Source organism: Lycium ferocissimum, chromosome 10, assembly GCF_029784015.1.
Source record: "Lycium ferocissimum isolate CSIRO_LF1 chromosome 10, AGI_CSIRO_Lferr_CH_V1, whole genome shotgun sequence".
Classification (NCBI taxonomy): Eukaryota; Viridiplantae; Streptophyta; class Magnoliopsida; order Solanales; family Solanaceae; genus Lycium; species Lycium ferocissimum.
Window position 1 is genome coordinate 47,552,043 of NC_081351.1, and position 22,091 is coordinate 47,574,133.

Genomic DNA, 22,091 nt, shown 5'->3' on the forward strand with positions numbered 1-22,091 from the left:
GTACAAACACGAGTGCAGATTAATTTTGTTTCTTTAAGTGATATGTATTACACATTTTAAGAGCTATATATAAAACTCTGCCTGCTATGAAACATGAATGTAACTTCTTTTCGTTTTGTCGTTTTCGGCAAATTTCACATTGGGAGTCTATTTGAGATTGAAATAGTTAGTTATAACAAACGGTATTATTATTAAAAGTTAAAAAGGATTTAGTTCAATGCTCATGTAAATTGAAGAAAACTTTTGAATGTGTTTGCTAACAAAAAAAGAAAGTTCTTGTTCAAAAACATAAAAGAGTTGTTTCCCATATAAGGTCATCAGTATCATTCTGAATCTTTTTACTTGCCATTTTTACCCAAACAATCCCCCAATCTTAGAAGTAAATTAGGCTCCAGTGGAGCCCTTAATAATATTTAGTGAGTTTTGAAAATGTTTATTGTGACCCTTACTCACTCAAAAACCACGGCACAAACAAGAAACAGCTGTTAGCCCTAACCAATATTTAAGCCATTTTGCCAAACACCCAGGCCCCCCTTTTTCTCACTGACCCCAGGCCCCAGCCAGGTAAAAAGTGTAAATCATTAGCAGTTTTTATTTTGAAATGTCAAAAATATTAAATTTTTTTGGTAATCAAAATTCAATTGGGGTGTCCATTTTTGTGGGTCCCACTTAAATATGTAATATGGGGTTGTGGAGACATTGAGAGAGTCCATAACGTATCTATATAAGGCCACCCTACGCAGTCACAAACTTCGTTCCCAAACCAAATCTAAAGAAAGAGATACAGAAATACTGAGAGAAAAATAAATCTCTCTTCTTTCTTCTTCCTTTTTTTATCCAAATTCTCTGTTCATATTCTTTTTTATTATCACTCATAATAATTTACCATGGCTGCATCTGTTGAAAACCGGCAGTTTAGTCACCTTGAACCGGGTTTATCAGGCGTGAACCGGTCATTCAAACCCCGGTCCGATTCCCCGGTTCGTGGTTGCAACTTCCCTACACCCCCAAACCATGAACTACCTTTCCAAAAGAAAACAAACACCCCCATTTACCTTGATTATTCTTCTAGTGAAGATGACGATGATGATGACGAAAAAAATGAATACGTTCAAATGATCAAGAAAGGAAATTCAGAATTAGAACCATCCGTTCACGACACTAGAGATGAAGGAACTGCTGATAATTGGATTGAACGTAACTTTTCCTTAATACGTCTCACTGGTAAACACCCGTTTAACTCCGAACCACCTTTGGCTCGTCTCATGCACCATGGTTTTATCACACCTGTCCCACTTCATTACGTTCGTAACCACGGTCCGGTTCCCAAGGGTTCATGGGGTGACTGGTCCGTGGAAGTTACTGGTCTGGTCAAACGCCCTATGAAATTCACAATGGATCAGTTGGTTAACGAGTTTCCATCCAGGGAGTTGCCAGTTACACTTGTGTGTGCTGGTAACAGAAGGAAAGAACAGAATATGGTTAAACAAACCATTGGTTTTAACTGGGGTGCTGCTGCCGTTTCAACAACTGTATGGCGCGGAGTACCTCTCCGCGCCCTGTTGAAACGGTGCGGTGTTTATAGTAAGAAAAAAGGGGCACTTAACGTTTGTTTCGAGGGTGCGGATATGTTGCCTGGAGGTGGTGGTTCGAAGTATGGTACGAGTATTAAGAAGGAATTTGCTATGGATCCGTCAAGGGATATAATTGTAGCATACATGCAGAATGGAGAAATGTTGGCACCGGACCATGGGTTTCCTGTAAGGATGATAATTCCAGGATTCATTGGTGGAAGAATGGTGAAATGGTTGAAGAGAATTGTGGTGACTACACAAGAATCAGAGAGCTATTACCATTACAAGGATAATCGAGTTCTCCCTCCCCATGTTGATGCTGAACTTGCTAACGCTGAAGGTACACATAATAATTACTTATTAAGCAAATTTTTTGACACAAATGCAAAGTGATAAGATGGTTAAAATTTTAATCTACGATAGCAGATTAATTATCTAGCTGTAAAATAATATTTTAAGTTGAAATTACTTTAATATATAAATAGTTTTTACGCGGTGTGCAGAACAAGTCTGAAAAATCAACTGACAACTTCCTTCTATATATTTATGGTTCTGAATTTCCTTTGCATGAAGTAATTGGGAAGGAACCAATTACTTTATTCAAGGCATCTAGTTATATGGTCCTGTTATTCTCATCTCAAATCAAATGGTCTAAAGACAAAACACAGAGTTGTCAGATTTATTATGTTTGCACCCAATTCATGTGATACTGAAGTTGTAATTTTTGGTTACTTTCTTCAGCATGGTGGTATAAGCCAGAGTACATCATCAATGAGCTCAACATAAACTCGGTAATTACGACGCCGTGTCATGAAGAAATTTTGCCTATTAACGCGTGGACGACTCAGAGACCTTACACGTTAAGGGGCTATGCTTATTCTGGTTAGTATACTCTGATTTCTCATACTAATTAATTTGTTGTTTTTTCCATCACATCTCTTAAATTTTATTATTACTGATTTGCTGATTTTTCTTAGTATTGTCGAAGCTCATCGTATCCTCAACTCTGACGTTTTACTTCGTCCTTATGCACCTCTTGTTTTCGACCCAATTCAACCTCAGCCTCTTATCTCATAATACATACAACTATGACAATAAATGGTTGAGACACCCCTCTGATTCAAAATATTAGTCATCTTCTAGAATTAAATTTGTACATTTTAATTAGACAAGTAAAAAGTCATGTATGGCTTTTTAGACGATACTTTTATGGCTAAAACTATTAAATATTTTTAAGTAATGTACAGAGTCTTTAAAAGACCAATAATATACTCGTTCCGTCCCAAAAATATTGTCCTAGTTTAACTTGGTACGGAGTTTAAGAAATAAAGTTAGACTTTTAAAATATGTGGTCCAAAATAAATCTTAGATATTTGTGTGGTTATAAATCATCTCATAAAGTTAAATTATTTCTAAATATTAAAAGGCGCCAATCTTTTTGGAACAAATTAATAAGGAAAGGAGGGCAATTTTTTGGAGCAGATGGAGTGTGATATATCTAATTCTATGTAAGTAACCAATTGACAATAATTGGTAAACAAATTAAACTGTGGTTAAAAGTCTATAAATACAACTATTGGTATTGGGATAAAGGAGAATAGTAGTGACTACTGAGTGGAGGTGGATGCATGAGCTTGGGATGGTGTCAGCTTGTTTGCTAATGTGAAACAGAATAGCAAGAAAAGGACAATATGGTTGATTTATTTTAATGGTATATACACAAAAAACCTGGGGAGCTTTCCTAGTTCTGAAGAGTCGGTCTTTCGTATAATATAAAATTCAATTGCCTGAAAAGACAGAATCTTTTTGACTGCTTTAGTTCCTGCATCTTTGGTTGCCTCAACAACCTTAGTTGGATTATTATATTGTGTTCTTATTCAATTAGAAAACTTTCTAGTGGTCATCACTTTATATGGATCTAGTTTATATTTTATTAACTAAGTCTAGGACCCTTTTTCCCTAAACTACGTGCCTAACTTTATAAAGCTGGTCAATTACTTGTTGCAATTTTTTATTTAAATTCAAGTTTGACCCTTCAAATGGGCAAAGTGTTACATACAAAAACTAGGTACTGCTAACATGTTAAGAAGTTTTAGACTCCTAATTAATTTTTTAATTAATTAGCCATTGTATTGATTGAGTAGTGATTGTGTAACAGGTGGAGGTAAAAAGGTATCTCGAGTAGAAGTGACCTTAGATGGAGGAGAGACATGGAGTGTGTGCACACTAGATCACCCAGAGAAGCCAACCAAGTATGGCAAGTATTGGTGCTGGTGCTTTTGGTCACTCGAGGTTGAGGTGCTAGACTTGCTTAGTGCCAAAGAAATTGCTGTTCGAGCTATCGATGAGACCATGAATACTCAACCCGAGAAGCTTATTTGGAACGTCATGGTAAATTCACATCTGCTTTACGTTATCTTTTTATAAGTTCTATGTACTAACAGTGTAAAGTCGACGAGGTCAATAAAGGGAGTTTGCTTGGCGCGGGGGTGGGGTGGTGGGGTGGGGTAAGTTTTTGACAATATATGTAATTAATCCTTGAGGAAAAGTAATATTTGTTCCGATCAACTTTTTCATGATTCTTCCAATATGCAAGATTCACAGAGCACATGATGACGCATGCCAAAACAAAAAACTAGAAACAAAAACACTTTTCGCTAGCTGGTTATAGTTTTAGATTCTTTTTTTGAGGTGTGTGGTCCATACATGGATCAATTCAAGCCACAGACGTACCAAGCCCTGAAAATTCCTATTATGTAAGTAGAGGCGTGATCACATGAACTACATGTGAATGCCACTTGCCAGACCACTAGGAATGCCACTTGCCAGACCACTAGGTCAATTCATCTAGTTATGTCAATCTTTACACAAAAACAGAATCACCCTTTTACCACACTAGCTTAATATTTTTTTTGGTATAATCTAAAAGTTGTAATTACATCCATGAATTTAACTTATATCTGCCGACAGGCGACAATGTTACTAATCCCGCTTTTTATGGATGGTTATCTGTTAGGTGACATGATAATGTAAATGTTCTCTTACACACTATAAGTTATACCCTTGCGTAGTTACTAATGTTGTTTTACATTATTTCTAATTCAGGGAATGATGAACAATTGTTGGTTCCGAGTGAAAATGAACGTGTGCAAGCCTCACAAGGGAGAGATTGGAATAGTGTTCGAGCACCCAACCCAACCTGGAAACCAATCAGGTGGATGGATGGCAAAGGAGAGGCACTTGGAGATATCAGCAGAGGCCGCTCCAACACTAAAGAAGAGTATCTCAACTCCATTCATGAACACGGCTTCCAAGATGTATTCTATGTCCGAGGTCAGGAAGCACAACAATTCCGAATCTGCTTGGATCATAGTCCATGGCCATATTTACGATGCAACACGTTTCTTGAAAGACCATCCTGGTGGTGTTGATAGCATCCTTATCAATGCTGGCACTGATTGCACTGAGGAATTTGATGCAATTCATTCCGACAAGGCTAAGAAGCTCTTGGAGGACTTTAGGATTGGGGAACTAATTACTACTGGTTACACCTCTGATTCCTCTCCTAACAATTCTGTCCATGGATCTTCTTCCATCAGTAGCTTTCTAGCACCTATCAAGGAACTTGTTCAAGCACCAACAAGGAGTGTGGCTCTCATTCCAAGGGAGAAAATCCCATGCAAACTCATCGACAAGCAATCCATCTCACCCGATGTTAGGAAATTCCGATTCGCATTGCCCTCTGAGGATCAAGTCTTGGGCTTGCCTGTTGGCAAACACATTTTCCTCTGTGCCACAGTTGATGACAAGCTCTGCATGCGTGCCTACACTCCTACTAGCACGGTCGATGAGGTGGGGTTCTTCGAGTTGGTTGTGAAAATATACTTCAAAGGAATTCACCCTAAATTCCCTAATGGAGGGCAAATGTCACAATATCTTGATTCTCTCCCATTGGGGGCGTTTCTCGACGTGAAAGGTCCATTAGGTCACATTGAATACCAAGGAAAGGGCAATTTCTTAGTCCATGGCAAACACAAGTTTGCCAAGAAGTTGGCTATGATAGCTGGTGGGACAGGAATAACTCCAGTGTATCAAGTGATGCAGGCAATTCTGAAAGATCCTGAAGACGACACGGAAATGTATGTGGTGTATGCCAACAGAACAGAGGATGATATTTTACTCAAGGAAGAGCTTGATGCATGGGCAGAGAAAATACCAGAAAGAGTTAAAGTATGGTATGTGGTTCAAGATTCAATAAAAGAAGGATGGAAGTACAGCACTGGATTTATTACAGAAGCCATTCTAAGAGAACATATCCCTATGCCATCTCATACAACACTAGCATTGGCTTGTGGACCACCTCCTATGATTCAATTTGCTGTTAATCCAAACTTGGAGAAGATGGGCTATGACATTAAGGATTCCTTATTGGTCTTCTAATTGGAGGATGATAACAATAATCTGCAGTAATAAATTCTTTTTTGTTTACCCTATCAGTTGTACATATTGTATTTCGTTTATCACCACATGTACTACTACTTGTAGTTGTTACATTTTTTTACTTTAGGTATAAGAGTTTTCTGTTCCTACAAGTCATTTTTTAGGGAAGAAATGTTGTACTCTCTACTAGCCTGTGTATGTCGAAAGGTTGTAATGTCTACCATGACAGATTGTATTCATCATGGCATAGTAATGTTACCAGTCTTTTTGTAAGAGATTTTTTCAGAATCAATGTATATATATAGTGATTGCAAATTATTGTTCTTGCTCACTATGTAGTTGTCTTATTTAGTTTTTAGTCTCTGATGAATATTTCCTTTTTTCAAAATTCTTCAATTTTGCCTTACAAAGAAAAAGTTTAACCATGAATATCACTAAAGGAGCAGCAAGCCTTTAAAGCTCCCGCTATGCATGGGTCGGGGAAGGGCCATTGACGCATTGCTGTACACAGCCTTAACTAGGAGTGTACATGGATCGGGTTGGTTCGGATTTTTTAAACACCAAACCAAACCAATTGCGTAGGGTTTTTAAATTTATACACCAAATCAAACCAATAAAATTCGGGTTTTTCAACCTCGGGTTATTCGGTTTCTCGGGTTTTTCGGGTTTTTTTTTCCCGGAATAGTCTTGATGCAAAACATATATACTTTTACTTCAAATATTTCTTTAGTCCTAGTAAGATACAACTATAATTAAGGTGTTTCTTAAGAAAATAACACAAAATGTGAGAAGAGTGATGACATTGTATTAAAATATGCAACAAAAGATAATAAAATCGGTTAACATAAATATTGCTAATTAATAAGCCATAAAGAAAATGACCATAATCTAAAAATACTAAGTCATGCTAAAATAAGTACAACTAATAAGTACAAATTACATAACAAAGAAAAAAACTTAAGTTATGTATTTTCACTCTGTAAACCAGTTATGCAAAATTAAAGAATAGATATCCAACATTATTATCATTCATAGTGGTAAATTGAATTTCTTTTGTTAGCATTAGTGTTGAGTTGGTTTTATTTGACTTTTATTTGAGTTATTAACATCCATAGGATATAAAACTTATGACATTCAAAATTCTAAGTTCAAGCTTGAATAATATGATAATAAATAAATAAAAGTACGAAAAAATTTAAGAAATATTTATAAATTACATTACAAATAAATATTTTTATGTATAAAATATTTTAAAAATTGAATACATATAATGTCGGGTTGGTTTGGTTTGTTTGACTTTTTTAGCTAAAAACCAAACCAATTACCAAACGCTTTTTTTTTTTTCAACACCAAATCAAGTCAAACCAAACCATTAGTCGGGTTTTTTTCTCGGTTTGACTCGATTTATCGGTTTGGTGCAGTTTCTCGGTTTACTTTGTACACCCCTAGCCTTAACCATGAATATCACTATGCTAACAATATGGATAATCCAAATTGTTTCTTTGGTGCTAAAAATAACGTTTTTCAGCACTTGTATCTTCTTTTTTTTTCGCCTCTCAATTTTAAAACTCCAATTTTGCTGTTAATATTTTAACCAATTTTGCTCTTAATTCAATAGGTAGTTCGTACTCCATTATAAGCCAAGATAAAAGACTTGTGAATGACTGCCATAATGTTGGACATTTTACATAAATTAACATTCATATAATCTTGGAAACCTTATGCCTTGAGTTTTTTTTCTTCCACCCAGTGTTCGATCCGTACGCGCGCCAACTAAATCCTGGCTTAAGCATTTAAGTCCCACATTGGAGGTAAAGTCGCTCCTAACACGTATTTACCCGCATCTGTGCAACCGAACCCGAGACCTTCAATTAAGGATGAAAGAGTACTTACCACTCCACCACAACCTTTATTGATTTATAGCTTAAGTTTTCTTAGTCCTTTTCGTATTGTCGGGTAATTTATTTCATAAAAGTATAATATCTTTTTCTCAGCAAAGTTACTAACTTTGTTTTGTGTCATTAAAAATTACTAGACACTCCTCATAGTAACAAATAAGTCATAAGGGTCGAAAACGCAACTCTTTCGCTGCACATAAATATTTTTTTATGATTTAATTTGCCATGTCAAGACATTTTTAACTCATTATTTAATCTAATGAATATCCGCTCCAAGTTTATTATTTTTTTTTTTTTAAAAAAGACCAAACCCTACAAAACAAAACAAATAAAGAAAAAAAGGAAAATTAAAAGGGCTAAACCCATCGAATATATTGGGAGTGTACTTCAAATTAGCTTAGCCATACTCAAGGTTACACCCGGGGCAGGTGCTTAGATCTTATTCTCAAATTCTTCTTTATCTTTTCTCAAATATCATGTTGCATAGGCTTTTTAAATTCTCAAAAGATAATTCGCAAGGCTCAAAATACATAATCGTATTCTCGTGTTGTGCAACATAGCTTTACAAGTTTGTACAAAAGTTAAGACCATAGCCAACTTTGCCTCTACGTAACAAATAAGAAATCGACCCTGTATATTATACCCATAGCGCTAAATTTCACGAAAAGGCATATACTCTTAAACCCTAATCTTGACTTCTCTGCGATCGAAGTGTGACATTACAAATGTTTAATATATACATGTTCGTTTTATGCCTATAGAGATAGGCATTATATATATATATATATATGTACGCTAGCTAGATAAAGAAGAAGAGTTTTATATTTCTCCCTCAATATTCTTGTCGCTTCCCTAAATATTTGAGTTCTTAGATATATATAGTTTAATTTCAATTTCATATCGATATTTTCTCTAAAATATTCTTCGTTCTAAGTAAACATGATTATTGAGATGAAAATGATATTTCTATCAGGCTTTATTTAGAATGATATACATTTTCTCTAAGTCTTTTATAAACAAAAATTTTCGTAGTACAAAAGAAAACCATTTATTAGTGAGATCATTCTTTTTTCGTTTGGGCATGAATAAGGATTAAGAGAGCTTTTCCCACTTTTTGGAGTAATTTCTTGTAACTAATTTAGAAAAAAATGCATTATTATAACTGGACAAATTATTTTACCAAGCAAAATAACACACACTATAATTTGCAAGAAATGAAGCCATACATAACATATAATGCAGGGCATGAGCAAATAATATATTTCTCCAATAAGTAGGAAAAGTATAATCAATTGAGAAGACTTTAAAGATATTTACCTTTTTTAATGTTATAATAATTAAATATAGTTTACTTTAGCTATTTCTCCATCAATATTTTACTCTAATATTATATATTCAAAGAAAATGGGAAAAGTAAAGTCATGCAGCATTACTTTTTCTTTCCTTATTTGTCTCTTTCTCCCTCTGTTTCGTGACAATAACTGGTGATTTTATATACAAGTGCAAAAATATCTTAGATGCAAGAATAAGCAAAATAAATTATTAAAGTTGAACTAGCAAGTGAAATAATAGAAGTCAAAGAATGAGAAGAAAGTAGTAGTAAATATAAACCATACACAAATTCACTCGTAGAAAACGTAACAAATCATATTAACAACGTTTATATCGTTAAATTGGTTGTGCACGTGAAAAAAAAAAAAAAGTAGTCAATCACCATTGACACAGTATAATACTGATCGAATACCACAGCATAATACAAATGATGCAATAATACTTTTTCTTGTCTTTAGTTTTTCCCAGTAAACTAGAAATCGAAATTTCAATAATAATATTTTTCATATTTCACTGTAATGTACACCCTTTCATTTATCCTTCGGTTTAATCATCCAAGGAAATGATCTCACATGATTAATTAATTTGAGTATAAGAAAACCATCCTACAAAGGCTTTTCCCATGTTTTTAACCGATCTCTTATATTATTCTTTTTACCGATCTATTGTTTAAAGGGTCATTTAATGAATCATAAAATCGATCTTCCCTCAATATTTGAAACTCAATATTCCAACTATATATATTCGCACGAATAAGTCCATTTAAAAGGGCGTAATTAACGCTTTCAATCATTTTCGAGATGTTACGTTATTCAGTACTCATAAAGCTCGAACTCAGAAACCTCCCATTAAAGATAACAAGAAATCTCAATCATCTAACAACATTGTTCGCCCTTTCATTTCTAGTTGAGACCAAAACAAAATCAAGAAACGTGAGGTGCTGAGGTGACACTAGTAGATTTTGCAGCCCTATTGCAAATGCATGCGATGCTACTCAAAAAAAAAAAAAAAATGAGGCACACAAGTGGTGGGTCGTTTGCTGGTGGGACCCAACTCATCCAACTCTCCAGAAAACTCTGAATATTATTTTTTATCTTATAGCATATGAAAACGGAAAATAGATAGAAAAACTATTGGCTACTGCAGAGTTGGAGGGGCAAAAAAGACGACCGCAGCCAATTCCGCTGAGCCACAGGCTATTGGTTTACCCCTCATTCTTTGGAAAGGTCATCCATACTGATCTCCGCATGCACCCCAACTGCCTTGCCCCCTTTATACTACTCCTCCTCCTTTGTCTTCTTTCCACAATAACATAACATACAATGCACCCTTGTACTCTTGGGGTTTGGTCCTTTTCCGACCCCGTGCATAACGAGAGTTTAGTGTAGTGAGCTGTCTTCTTTTATAGAGGTTGTTTGGAAAGAGGTATTAGAGAAAATAATATTGACATTAGCTTTGATATTATTTAATCTCTTGTTTGATAGTTTTTTCAGTTTCTTGCTCTTCGATTTCTGTTACTATATTTATTATTTCTTGTACTTCAATTATCGAATTATTTTGTTGTAGTTACTATTTCTTTTTCAGAATGCTTTGTCATGCCTTCTTTAGTATTTTGCCATGACGTATTCATTTCCGTTATTTTTTGTTTCCAAACTACTTTGAGATATTTTTGCTTGAGCCGAGAGTCTATCAGAAACAACCTCTCTAACTCTTAAGGTAGGGGTAAAATCTGCATACACACTACCCCACCCAAACCCTACTTGGAGGATTTCACTAGGTATGTTATTGTTGTTGTTGGTAGTATTTTCTACCTTCATATATTTAATACTTGTATTAGTTAGACACTCATTCAGTACTGTCCTTATACATAGTAAATCATAACATTAACCATACAAGTACTATTCCTGCTCTAATACAACACACCAGACAACCGATAAAAAAATAATGTCCCCATAACTAATATCAAGTTTACTAATACACCCTATTCAGTACTATTCTTATGTACCCTACCAAATGATCCCATAATACTGGTATAATATATATTTCCCTTTTGCTTTGATTAATTATTTGTTATCACATTCACCCTCTTATATCTATGTTTCTTTTTCACTACATCTCTAATTTATCTTGAGATTTTTTTTAATTATTTTATTTTAATATTCAAACTTACTAGTCCGACTAATTTTAATTCGAGCCAGAAAATCTACTAAGAAAGACAAATTAAGTCACCCTCTCGAGAGGCAATACAAGGATTCTTGGGAATATTTTTCTTGAATTTACTTGTTTTCGATATTCCAACTAGTGCGACTAATTCTAAGACTATCGGAAATAGAGGAAAGGGAAAGAAAAGATCAAATGAGGCATGACTAATTTTATACCATATGAGTGTCTTACGATTCAAGTTCATGATGCGTATTGTTCACTTTGGTCCCATAAGTTTTAAGGATTTGTCTTTTGGATTATGCCATCATCAAGCCCAAAAGCACGCGTATCACGTGAACTTGTGTTATACCTTATAAAGCCTTTAACTTTCCTCCTCCACTTAGACGTGGATTTGCCTAAGGTGCATGTGCTTGCTAGTCTAGAACCTTGCTCGTCTTTTTATTTGACCCGTCCTTGTTGTTCCACCCTCCATCTTGGGCGTCGCATATACCCCCTTAACGACTTAGCATCCTGGCCGAAGTTGTCCCACCATCACATCGGGGGTGCCTTGGGCCCTAATATCATATTTGTAATAGCTCAAACTCATGCTACGTATTGTCCGCTTTTGCACATGACATATTTCATGGATTTGTCTTCTGGACTATGCACAGCCCAAAAGTGCGTGCCACCTTGTGAACTTGTGTGTACAATATAAAGCTCTTCACTTTACTCACTCATTTCAATGTGCGATTCATCTAACTTGAAGTGTCATGTATACCTTTTCTTCTGAAAGTTACCAGCTTAGAGACATATTGGAGCTTTACTACAAAACCAACAAGCTAATTCTTTCCAAAATGCTTACCGTGAATATTTCATGTAGTTTGTGTATGCGTTCATAGTTCAATGTTTTTCACAGATTAGAGCATTTAAAATATAATTATATGTAACTATCTATAAAAAAGTGTGACTAACAGCCTGAAAATATTGCAATGGGGTAAAATACACTAATACTTCCAGAACATCTTTAATTGCAGACAAAATAAGGACTCAAAAATCTGTTTTTAATTAGCAAAAGTGAGACCTTCTAATTTTGTATTCACAAGTAACTAAGGAACAGTAGGGATTACTTCACAAAATGATTGTCTTGAAAGCGAAACCAAATTAACTGTGTACAAACTAAATATTCTAATTTGTCCCATATCTGTAGCTTAAACATGTCTCTAAATTTCATTTTAAAAAAAAATATAAACTAATCTAAAGTCCAACCTCCTAAACCTGTTTCTATATTTACCTTGCTAAGCGACAAGATTTGTTTTCTATATATGTACACTTTTTTCATAGAATATAGGGTAGTGTATTATAAAAATTGAAATAATATTCACACATTTCGCTTTCAGATCCGAGGAGTTGGTCCAAAGATTATTCATATGTCATACTATTATTGATGTTAGCAATGAACAAATTAACAATCAACAAAAACTTGTTTATGTTAAACACATTGACCACCATCATCTTTTTTACCTTTTGTGTTAGTTTCATTGTAAAGTTCCTCTATCCAAAAGGGGAAGGGGATAGGAATATGATATTTTACGTAGTTGAATTACCAACATAACGTAAAAAGGCCTGAAAGTTAACCCGCTGACAAGTTATGAGCTTTTAAGGACTGAAATCTAAATACATAGTCCACAAGTCATTCCCTCAAAATAAAGAAAACATTTTTCAATTTAAGCGGTTACACTGTTAACCCCAAATTTATTTATTAAGAATCATGTGGCGATCATGTATTGGAACAAAACTAAGTTATTTCCTACGCTTGATATCCAACACTTGCCTTCATAGTTTTTTAAAATTATATTCATATAGCTTATTCCAAATCACCCTTTAACAACTTTTCAAGTATTTTACTGATTTAGGACTTAAATCTCAATATAACCATGTATTTTCCTTCAAAAGAAAAGTTAATTCAAGATATTAGGAATCGTTAAGATAGATGGAGCTTCACATTTAGTGAGTATGGAAATAGTTATAATCCTTACAATGTTCAACGTCTCTACAAAGCATAATTTGTGAAAAAGAACAGTATTTAAACTTGTCTCCTAGTTTCTGACGAAAAAGAACTTGTTACCCCAAGCAGTAATAAACATCAAATGGGCAACAAAGCCTCAATCTCATTCAAGTCCTGGAATCGATTTTATGAATTCTTACTAATATGCAGCTTTATTTTATCTCATCTTGTATTCATATTATCAAATAATAAGTATTTATATTGTGCAAATTCATCAAAAATTGACTAGCCTTAAGTTGATTATAACCTAATGTAACGTTTGTCTTTCTTCTTTCTTCAATTCAGAGCTAGGAACTGGCCATGTGTACATCAAATAGATATCCCCAAAAAACAATCCCAACCTAGAGTTGATTTTGCATTGAAAAATTATAATTGAAAGATGATAATCTTGTTAATTAGCTTAAGGTCGAAATTAAATGGCAAATCCATCTATTAGCAGCAAAATTAAGATATTTTCCGAAGATATGTTCCTTGGACAATTTTGGACGACAATGTCTCTTGTCTTGTAGATACTCTTGCAAAATTGAAAATCAATTACTTCCTCTTCGTGGAGATTTTCTTCCATCACTGAAAGAAAATTCCAACATATAATAATAATAATTAGGTTAACAGCCCATCCATTTTTTTCTTAATATTTGACCTGACGTCAGCTCCCAAATATATAGAACCGTACATAAATTATATATTTGAGTTTTCTAAAACCCCATTTATTAGTCCTCTACTAAAAAGATTCCAACCCAAACTCTCTCATTCATTAGATTATTGTTAATATACTCCAAATTTAACGGCTGAAATAGGCGCCACTGCCGTACAAATATCTGACTCTTCTAATCCATACATAATTAATAATGATTCAACAAATTGACTAATGGTTTTATCAATACAAGTTAAAAAAAATAAAATGAAAATGATGTCTCAATAGTTTGGTCAGACATGTTGAGAATATTGGGAGGTAGTTTATAGAATTAATATAAGATTTAATTAAGTTATTTTTTTTTAAACCGCAGTGTCGGGATTAGCTTGCGCACCTCGACTAATTTCGCGGGATATAATTTTTTTGCACTCTTAGTGTAGTTTAACCTGTAAAGGTTAGTTATCATTTTTTCCTTGTTATTAATTAATACTAATAATTAAAATTTAATTTTAATTATCATATAAATGACCAACTGTGCATATATGTTTTGCTTGTCAATGCATAGTATTTAAGTTGATAGATCTATTATGTTGTATCAAGAAGATCAGATGCAACTTGGTTTTTCATTGATTAAATATTTCTTTTTTTAATTATCTCTTTTTTCCTCGTTCCTCCGCATCACCATCCCTACAAAACTTAAAAAGAAAAGACATGTTGGGAATCAAAGTGTACTATTTAATTAATTGTCCATAGAGTTGGGAAAGGGGGGGCTGATCCCTAAACATTGGGTATTAGATTAATACTTAACTTTATTAAAACCTCATTGTCTTTGGGAAAGTCTATTAGTTTATGCTGAGCATAATGTGTGCAAAGCTGTCTTTTGAGAAAAGACAAATTTATTTGTGCTGTCATTTTCTTTGTAAATTATATTTTGAAGAGGTCCGATCCATGGTCCTTTTTTCTTTATAAATAAGTTGGTACTCCATTTAATTTAGCAACTTGTTCACCTCTTCTTTAAACTATATTATAAAATTAATAGATCATAGTAGTCGGTCATGACTCTGAGGAAATTTTCATTTTTTATGCGTGGGAAGCAAGAAGGTGAAAAAGAAAGTGAAGAATGAATTATTGTCTAGAGAGTACACGAATACTATTTTCCAACAGCATTTTTTTTTTCTTCTTTAGAACATAATTTGATCAAAATTTTAATTAAAACGTCAACTAGGAAAGCTATTGTTTTAATCTTGTGGCGTTATGGAGAGCAAATTTTAGTTCAGAAAGAAAAAAGTAGCATATGTAACATATATGTTTTTTTATTATTAGCTCTTTATATTCTTTATCCTAACCAAGATGGAATAGTACACTCAAGGACAACTATTATAGCCAAACATTAATCTGGCGTTGGAATTAGCCATGTACGGGAATTAATACTTTTATCGTTACGTTTTATATGATAGTGTATACTTATTTAATGTAATGGTGATAGTAGAGGAAAAGGTAAAGTTAGTCTGATGGAAAAGATACATCCTATCAGTTTAAATTAGTATGAGTAAATTGAGATCAGACATCAGAGAGACCAATAATCTTTCACTCTCCTCTCCCAATGTTTGTTTGCAAACAAAACATTTGTTGGGCTAACAGCAATCGGGCCAATTGGGCTAGAACTCATTGAGGCTTTGGTATAGTAGGAAGTTTGCGTGTTTGAACTTCTTTTTTAGTTTAGTTTTTAAAAAGTTTTTGAAGAAAATACCGTTGAATAATAAGTCTATGGATTTTTGTGTTTTTGGATTACTTTTGATCATTCATGTTGTTCTCAAAAAGGATTTCGCATTTCTTTGAATTTAAAGGTATCACGGTATATTTTGATTGCAAAAGAAAAAAGTTCAAAGAAAGGTTTAAAGGAGAGAAATGCTGATAAAATAATTCACCAAGAGGACCTGTTTCGTAGATGCATAAAGCATTATAATACCTATCTAAAGTTTAGCATTATTAATGCACTATCTTGTTGCCTTTTTCATTGCCTAGAATTAAACTATACAAGAATTTATATATTATTTTATGAAGAATATGCTACAAAATGAAAACATGTGTATTAAAAATACCTGAATTGAACAAGGACTATGAAGAAAAAAAAACACTCAGTTGGGACACGTTTTAAGTTTTTTTTTTTTTTTTTTTTTTTTTTTTTTGGCAATTAAAGAGATTTTATTAATTACCATGGAACTTTACAAAACCAGGGGTGAATAGTCCAAATTCAAACCCCTTTCACATCATACCTAGTAGACTGCTACATATTTGCACACAAACAGCTAAAAGAAACAATCACCTAGTTAACTAAACATCCTCCAGTGACTTCAGCAGTTGAGATAGTCTCACATTATTTCGGACTCTGATGCACAGATTAGTCTTCAAGCTATGTGTTATCGCGTCGCTGTCTCGCCTTTGTTGTTGGTACACTCTGGTATTTCTCTCTATCCAGATGGCGTAAACTGTTGCAGCAAAGCAGGCTTTAAGTAGTCTATTCCTTGCTGCTTTCCCCTTCGATGCCTGCAGCACCCATTTCCATTCTGCCTCCCATTCTTGTATGTTTCTATTCCATTTCATCCATGTAAGAATATTTTGCCAGATGGCTCTAGAGAAGGGGCATTCAAAGAAGAATACAATATATATCTGGTTTTAGCTGAAAATGAACCAAACGTTTGACAAGAAATAATTCACGTCCTACAATCTATGCACAACTTGTATGTCAACTTTGTCATGGATTTTACTAGCGCTTTTTCTGAAGTCATGTAAGTGCTCCATGTAAGGGCAGAAAAGATAACTTCGCGATATACATTCCCTCCGTCCAAATATAAGTGTCACTCTAGTTCATTTCACGTCTATTAAGAAAAACAATAAATACAAAATATAGTTTACTAAGTTATCCCTATTTATTAGATGTTTCTGAAGAACTTAGCACTAAGAAGTAGTTCTTTAATATAAAGGTCTAGTTAGAAACAATTACTATCTTTTGTCTTGAATCCCTGAAGCGACGGTTATTTTGAGACAATTTCTTTTGCTGGAGAGAATAATTACAATCTATGGAAGTCAGGAAGGTTATTTAAAGTTATATCAAACGCTTCTGGAATCTCTACAACCATCCTCTATAATAAGTAACAAAACTGCTAGAGTTTTATAACCAAACTACTTGAGCAAGAATGACGATCTTGAAGAAACATAACTTGGAACTTTTTTAGGGGCAAAAATAATTATTGATTTGCTGCATACAGTGTATGTATGAAGTTACAGAAAGATGTCTTTGGTCGTGTGCTTAAAACTTAGAGAATCAATAAAGTCCAAAATGTGATTACAACAGAGTAATTACACCAAAATGAAAAACAGATTCATAAAACACCTAAGCTTTGGTAGGGATAGGTGATCCAACCCCTTTTAAAGCATCTTTGGTTCTTATTTCTCCATAAGGTACCAAAAGATGCAGCATGGAACAGAAAGTCCCAAAAGCAATTAAGATTTACATCACTGCAATTACACCAGAAAGCAGATTCATAAGACAACTCGTCTAGATAGGTGTTTCAGCTCCATAGGGTCCAAAAAATGCAGCTTCGGCTAGACAGCGATAGCTATCTAATTGAAGTTATACAATACCGAGCTCAAGATGTTAGAAAGTGCAATGCGTGCAGGTCCTGCAGGAGCTGCTATTGAATCTGGTCATAGATTATTGGATTTTTCGCACTTTCCAATACTACGGCTAATGAAATGGAAGCGGTCCCAAAGGATAGCAATCCCCGACAGACCAACACAAGTTGTTGGACAAATAACCGATAGAGCTATCATGGCAACTCATAACATCCATCGCATTATCTATTAAGCCATCATGGATCAAACAGTCATCACATTATCTATGCGTAATATACCATGTCTTTTCATATTTTTCATGGTGTCTTTGCTAAAACATAGGTTTGGAGGATAACGAATCCAGATTGCCTCTATTGCTTTAGTCACCTGGTTAAAAGATCATTAATTAGTCTACAAAATATAATTTCAAATGCAGCATAAACACCCCTCTGGAAATATGAGTAGTTTCCTCGCTCCTCGCTATGCCAAATTCTTTTTAACTTTCTTTTAATTATTTTACTCTATAAGATCAAGTTTAATCATTTTTTTTATTTAGAAACCAAAGGAGATCTAGCTAAAAAAAATTGTCTTCGTGTTTTTGTCTTTGTTTTTTTTGATCAATAAATAGAGAGTCGCACAAAAATATATTATAAGTAATGCCCTCACACAGGTGTCTTTATTATTGCACTACTAGTTTTTTGAGGAGTACCTTTGAAAATTTCAAGGTACCGTATCGATTAGGCCATTTTAAAGAAATATGTTGCTCAACAAATGAAATCATTTTACTAAGCAATTAATTACATAATTCTACTTTCTAAAGTAATTTTCCTAAGAAGTTTTTAGATTCACATTCTATAAGTTTTTTTTCATTGACAGAAGAAATTCCTCATGAAGACATGCCCCATTAAGTTGGCATTTGGACATGCGATTTCATCTCATCAGATGAAATCAGCGTTTGGACATGCGATTTTATCTCATGAGATGAAATCCCAAATCATCCAAAAGGCATGATTTGATATTTCAAATCATGATTTCAAATTTTAAATGTAAAAGTTGACGTCAGTTTATATTTTATAAAAATAGATCCATAAGTTAGTAGATATATTTATTTCTTGTACTATATTTTCTTGTCCTTTATTTTCTGCTACTATCTGTTATTTCTGGTACTTCGAGTATTTTATTTATCTATGGCAGTTACGGATCCCTTTTTTAAGACTGTTTATCATGGTCTTTTCACTTTCGTTATTTCATTTCCATACTGCTTTAAATTGTTTGTCCTTATCTGATCTTTTCTTGCCATGTGTTCTCTTGAGGAGAGGGTCTTTCGAAAACAGTCTTCCTACCATCCAAGGTAGGGGTGAGGTCCGTGTACATTTTACCCTCCCCGACCCCACATTGTGGGATTTCACTGGATATGTTGTTGTTGTTTACCGATCATTTACATCAAATAGCAAAAGATCTACAAGTTGTTAGTATATCTATAACAAATTTATTCTTTCCAACCATGTGGGAGGATTATATTGAAGAGTAGTTACACTACAAATCATGTTCAATTTTTCATTTTATTGAACTAAAATTTGATCAATTGATGTATTTTTTAGAAAGGCCTTCTAGTAGCGTATTAATTTTGTTATGAACTACGACGTGCTCATTTGATAAGATTGTATAAGAATTGAGAAAGTTTTAATGGTTTTCACAACTTATGGGGTTTTATGTCTATAAGAAAAAATACAACTTAAGAAATCCAAATTGCATGTCCAAACAAAACTTCAAATCGTGATTTTATCTCATGATTTCAAATCATGTCCAAACGGCTCCTAAATTTGTCATGTACTTTCATTCTAATTCAACTGTAGAATTCTCGAATGGATGATTATGTACAAGATGTCACACAAATGTGAAGTAAATTCAAAGAATGAAATAGAATAAAATAAATTATGTGGGAACTTGTCCAAATCAAGGCTCAAGAAATTTAAGAAAAACCAGTAAGGCAGCACCAGGAAATGAATGTTTTTTCCGCCTCTATTAAAGTAAATCAAAATGAATCATGCAAAGAGCGGGAGAGTAGAAGAACAAATGATTTACATTTTTTCTATATCCCTTTAGTTTGGTAAAGAACTTAGAACTGAATAATATTGCATTGTTTAGCTTACTTACTGTACTGTTGATCATCACGTCTTCCAAATCTTCACCGCGCCATAGTCTGTTATGTCCTCCAGGATCATTTTTCATATTAACTGCATATTTACCCATATCTTGTATCAATTCATACATTTGAATTGTATATTCTTCAGAGACGAACACAAGAGATTTTTCAATTAGGATACTTAATCCGATAGTAGGTTCAAATCCACAACTCTCAAGGAACCATACCCTCGAAAGAAACATACTAAATCTAGAAATATCTCTTGCTCTATAGGCTCCAATCCACCGTAGCTTATTTTAAATTGTCACAAGACGTTGCACAACTTGGAATTGGTAGAATCCCACAATGTCATTATACCACTTTTCATATGATTGGGCTAGCCAAGCAGTGGTGGAGGGCCTATAATAATAGCAGACCAATTGGGTCACCTCCTCTCACTTTGACTCAGTTTTTGCGTCGATGCTCCTTATCAGGGGCATGCAACTCGCTTGGAGCTTCCTCTCTTCCAGACCGTGAATGTGGTTCCGGATCTCTTGCACCATATTTAGGCAAATGCTCCCAGAACAGACCCAGCCTTTGCACTAACGAGCTTCTCTTCTTCTACTATTTCATCTTCTACTACCGAGATTTCTTGCTAAATTTGTTGAAAACTCTTATAAAAAAATCCATGGCTACACTCAAAGCTATTTGTGCAGACACCGAAGTGTAGTCACTTCATATACTTCTTCATTCTTCCCTATCAAATGACTGTCTCTAGTTGTTATGGTAATTCTACTGCCATTACCAAACCAACCAGAATGCCCTGATCAGAGAAGCCATCCAAATGGCTCTTATAAATATCGTCTTTCCTACTCCTCCCATACCCAGATACCAACCATTCGAGTACCATTAATTTCCATCCATAGCAAGGATTTCACTTGCTGTAAATGAGCATATATACCCACAACAGCTTGGGAACCTGATAAAAGAAAATTACATAATAAAGGAATTGGGTCAACAATCCGCTTAATGCTCCCTGATTCAACCCTATAACAATAAGAAGATTGTTGACACAACTGAGAATGACAGTATATACCTATTATTGGCATGCATAAATATGACAAAAGACTAAGCACATATACATAACAAAGGGCAAAGTCATTGAGTAATTAAACTGAATGAAATCATGACTTCCAGTTGATAAGACACATACAACTTTCTTAATAAAGCTTAATAAAGTAAGCATATCTTACATCACATAATGAGTTGATTTTAGTGCTGAAACACTGGCAAAAGAAGAAGATGCCATAGTGATTGAGCTAGGGTTTGAGTTGCTACATTGAAAATTGGGGAAGAACAGATCTGTAGAGGGAGATATTAATCAATTGTCGTGATGAATGACTATAATACCCTGCAATTCATTTGGCTAAAATCCACTATAATATGTACCCAATAGACAGCTAAAGGTACTAGCTAGTGAAGCTACTGATATGCTCCTACTGATTGAATTGTGTTTCTATTTCTCTTTTCTTTTTTTTCTTTTTTTTTTTGGGAAAATTTTAAAAACCTCCCCTCACATTTTCATTCATTTCACTGACCTCCCCTCACGTTTGCAATATTATGACTACCTCCCCTATTTTAACTTTTATGTTACAACTATTTTATTCTATTTATTACTAATGAAAAAATAATATACCTGGACTGATTTGCCCTCCCTAAATCATGCTCTTTTGATTAATTACTATTTTATTAATATCTCCAGTAAAAAGTTATTTCTTAGGAATATTAAATGAAGACCATTTTTTTTAATTTATTAAATTTATTCTGTTAGGTTTTACGCTAACAGAAATTTTGTATAATGATCAAATAAGTCCAACAGCAAGAAAAAGATGACCATCTTCTGTTTAATATTAAACAATTTATCTAAGAAGACTATCGTCTCTTTTCCTTTGGATTACATTTTATTGAAGGATAAGAGTGACTTTTCAGTCACACGAAGGTCTCTCTTCTTTCACTCTCTCACACTGCAGTATAAACTCAATAAAAATTTAGCCTAACCCTAAAATAACAACCCCAATTAATCCCAAAGGAATTGATTACTTTTTACCTATATCTCCTCTTTGGGTTATACTAAGAGTATTATTTTTCCGATATCAACTGAACACTTACTCATTCATCATATAAGAAATAACTTTTTAAAGGAGATATTAATTAAATATAATAATTAATTAAAAGAGCATGATCTTAGGGAGGGCAAATTAGTCCA

General features: G+C 33.9%; 1 protein-coding gene and 1 long non-coding RNA gene across 2 annotated transcripts; one reads left to right on the plus strand and one right to left on the minus strand.

Moving 5' to 3' along the window:
* Positions 1-728: 728 nt before the first annotated feature.
* Positions 729-6,287, plus strand: LOC132034121 (nitrate reductase [NADH]). Its single transcript, XM_059424373.1, has 4 exons — positions 729-1,914; positions 2,316-2,456; positions 3,733-3,965; positions 4,680-6,287. Exons 1-4 carry the CDS (start codon positions 888-890, stop codon positions 6,012-6,014), a joined length of 2,736 nt encoding a protein of 911 aa, XP_059280356.1. The 5' UTR covers positions 729-887; the 3' UTR covers positions 6,015-6,287.
* An 11,554-nt stretch (positions 6,288-17,841) lies between these two features.
* Positions 17,842-21,314, minus strand: LOC132034122 (uncharacterized). The gene is made up of 3 exons (XR_009408951.1): positions 21,079-21,314; positions 19,858-20,872; positions 17,842-18,087 (listed from the first exon to the last, which is right to left on the minus strand). It is a non-coding gene; the product is annotated as an uncharacterized LOC132034122 (long non-coding RNA).
* Between the last annotated feature and the right edge of the window lie 777 nt (positions 21,315-22,091).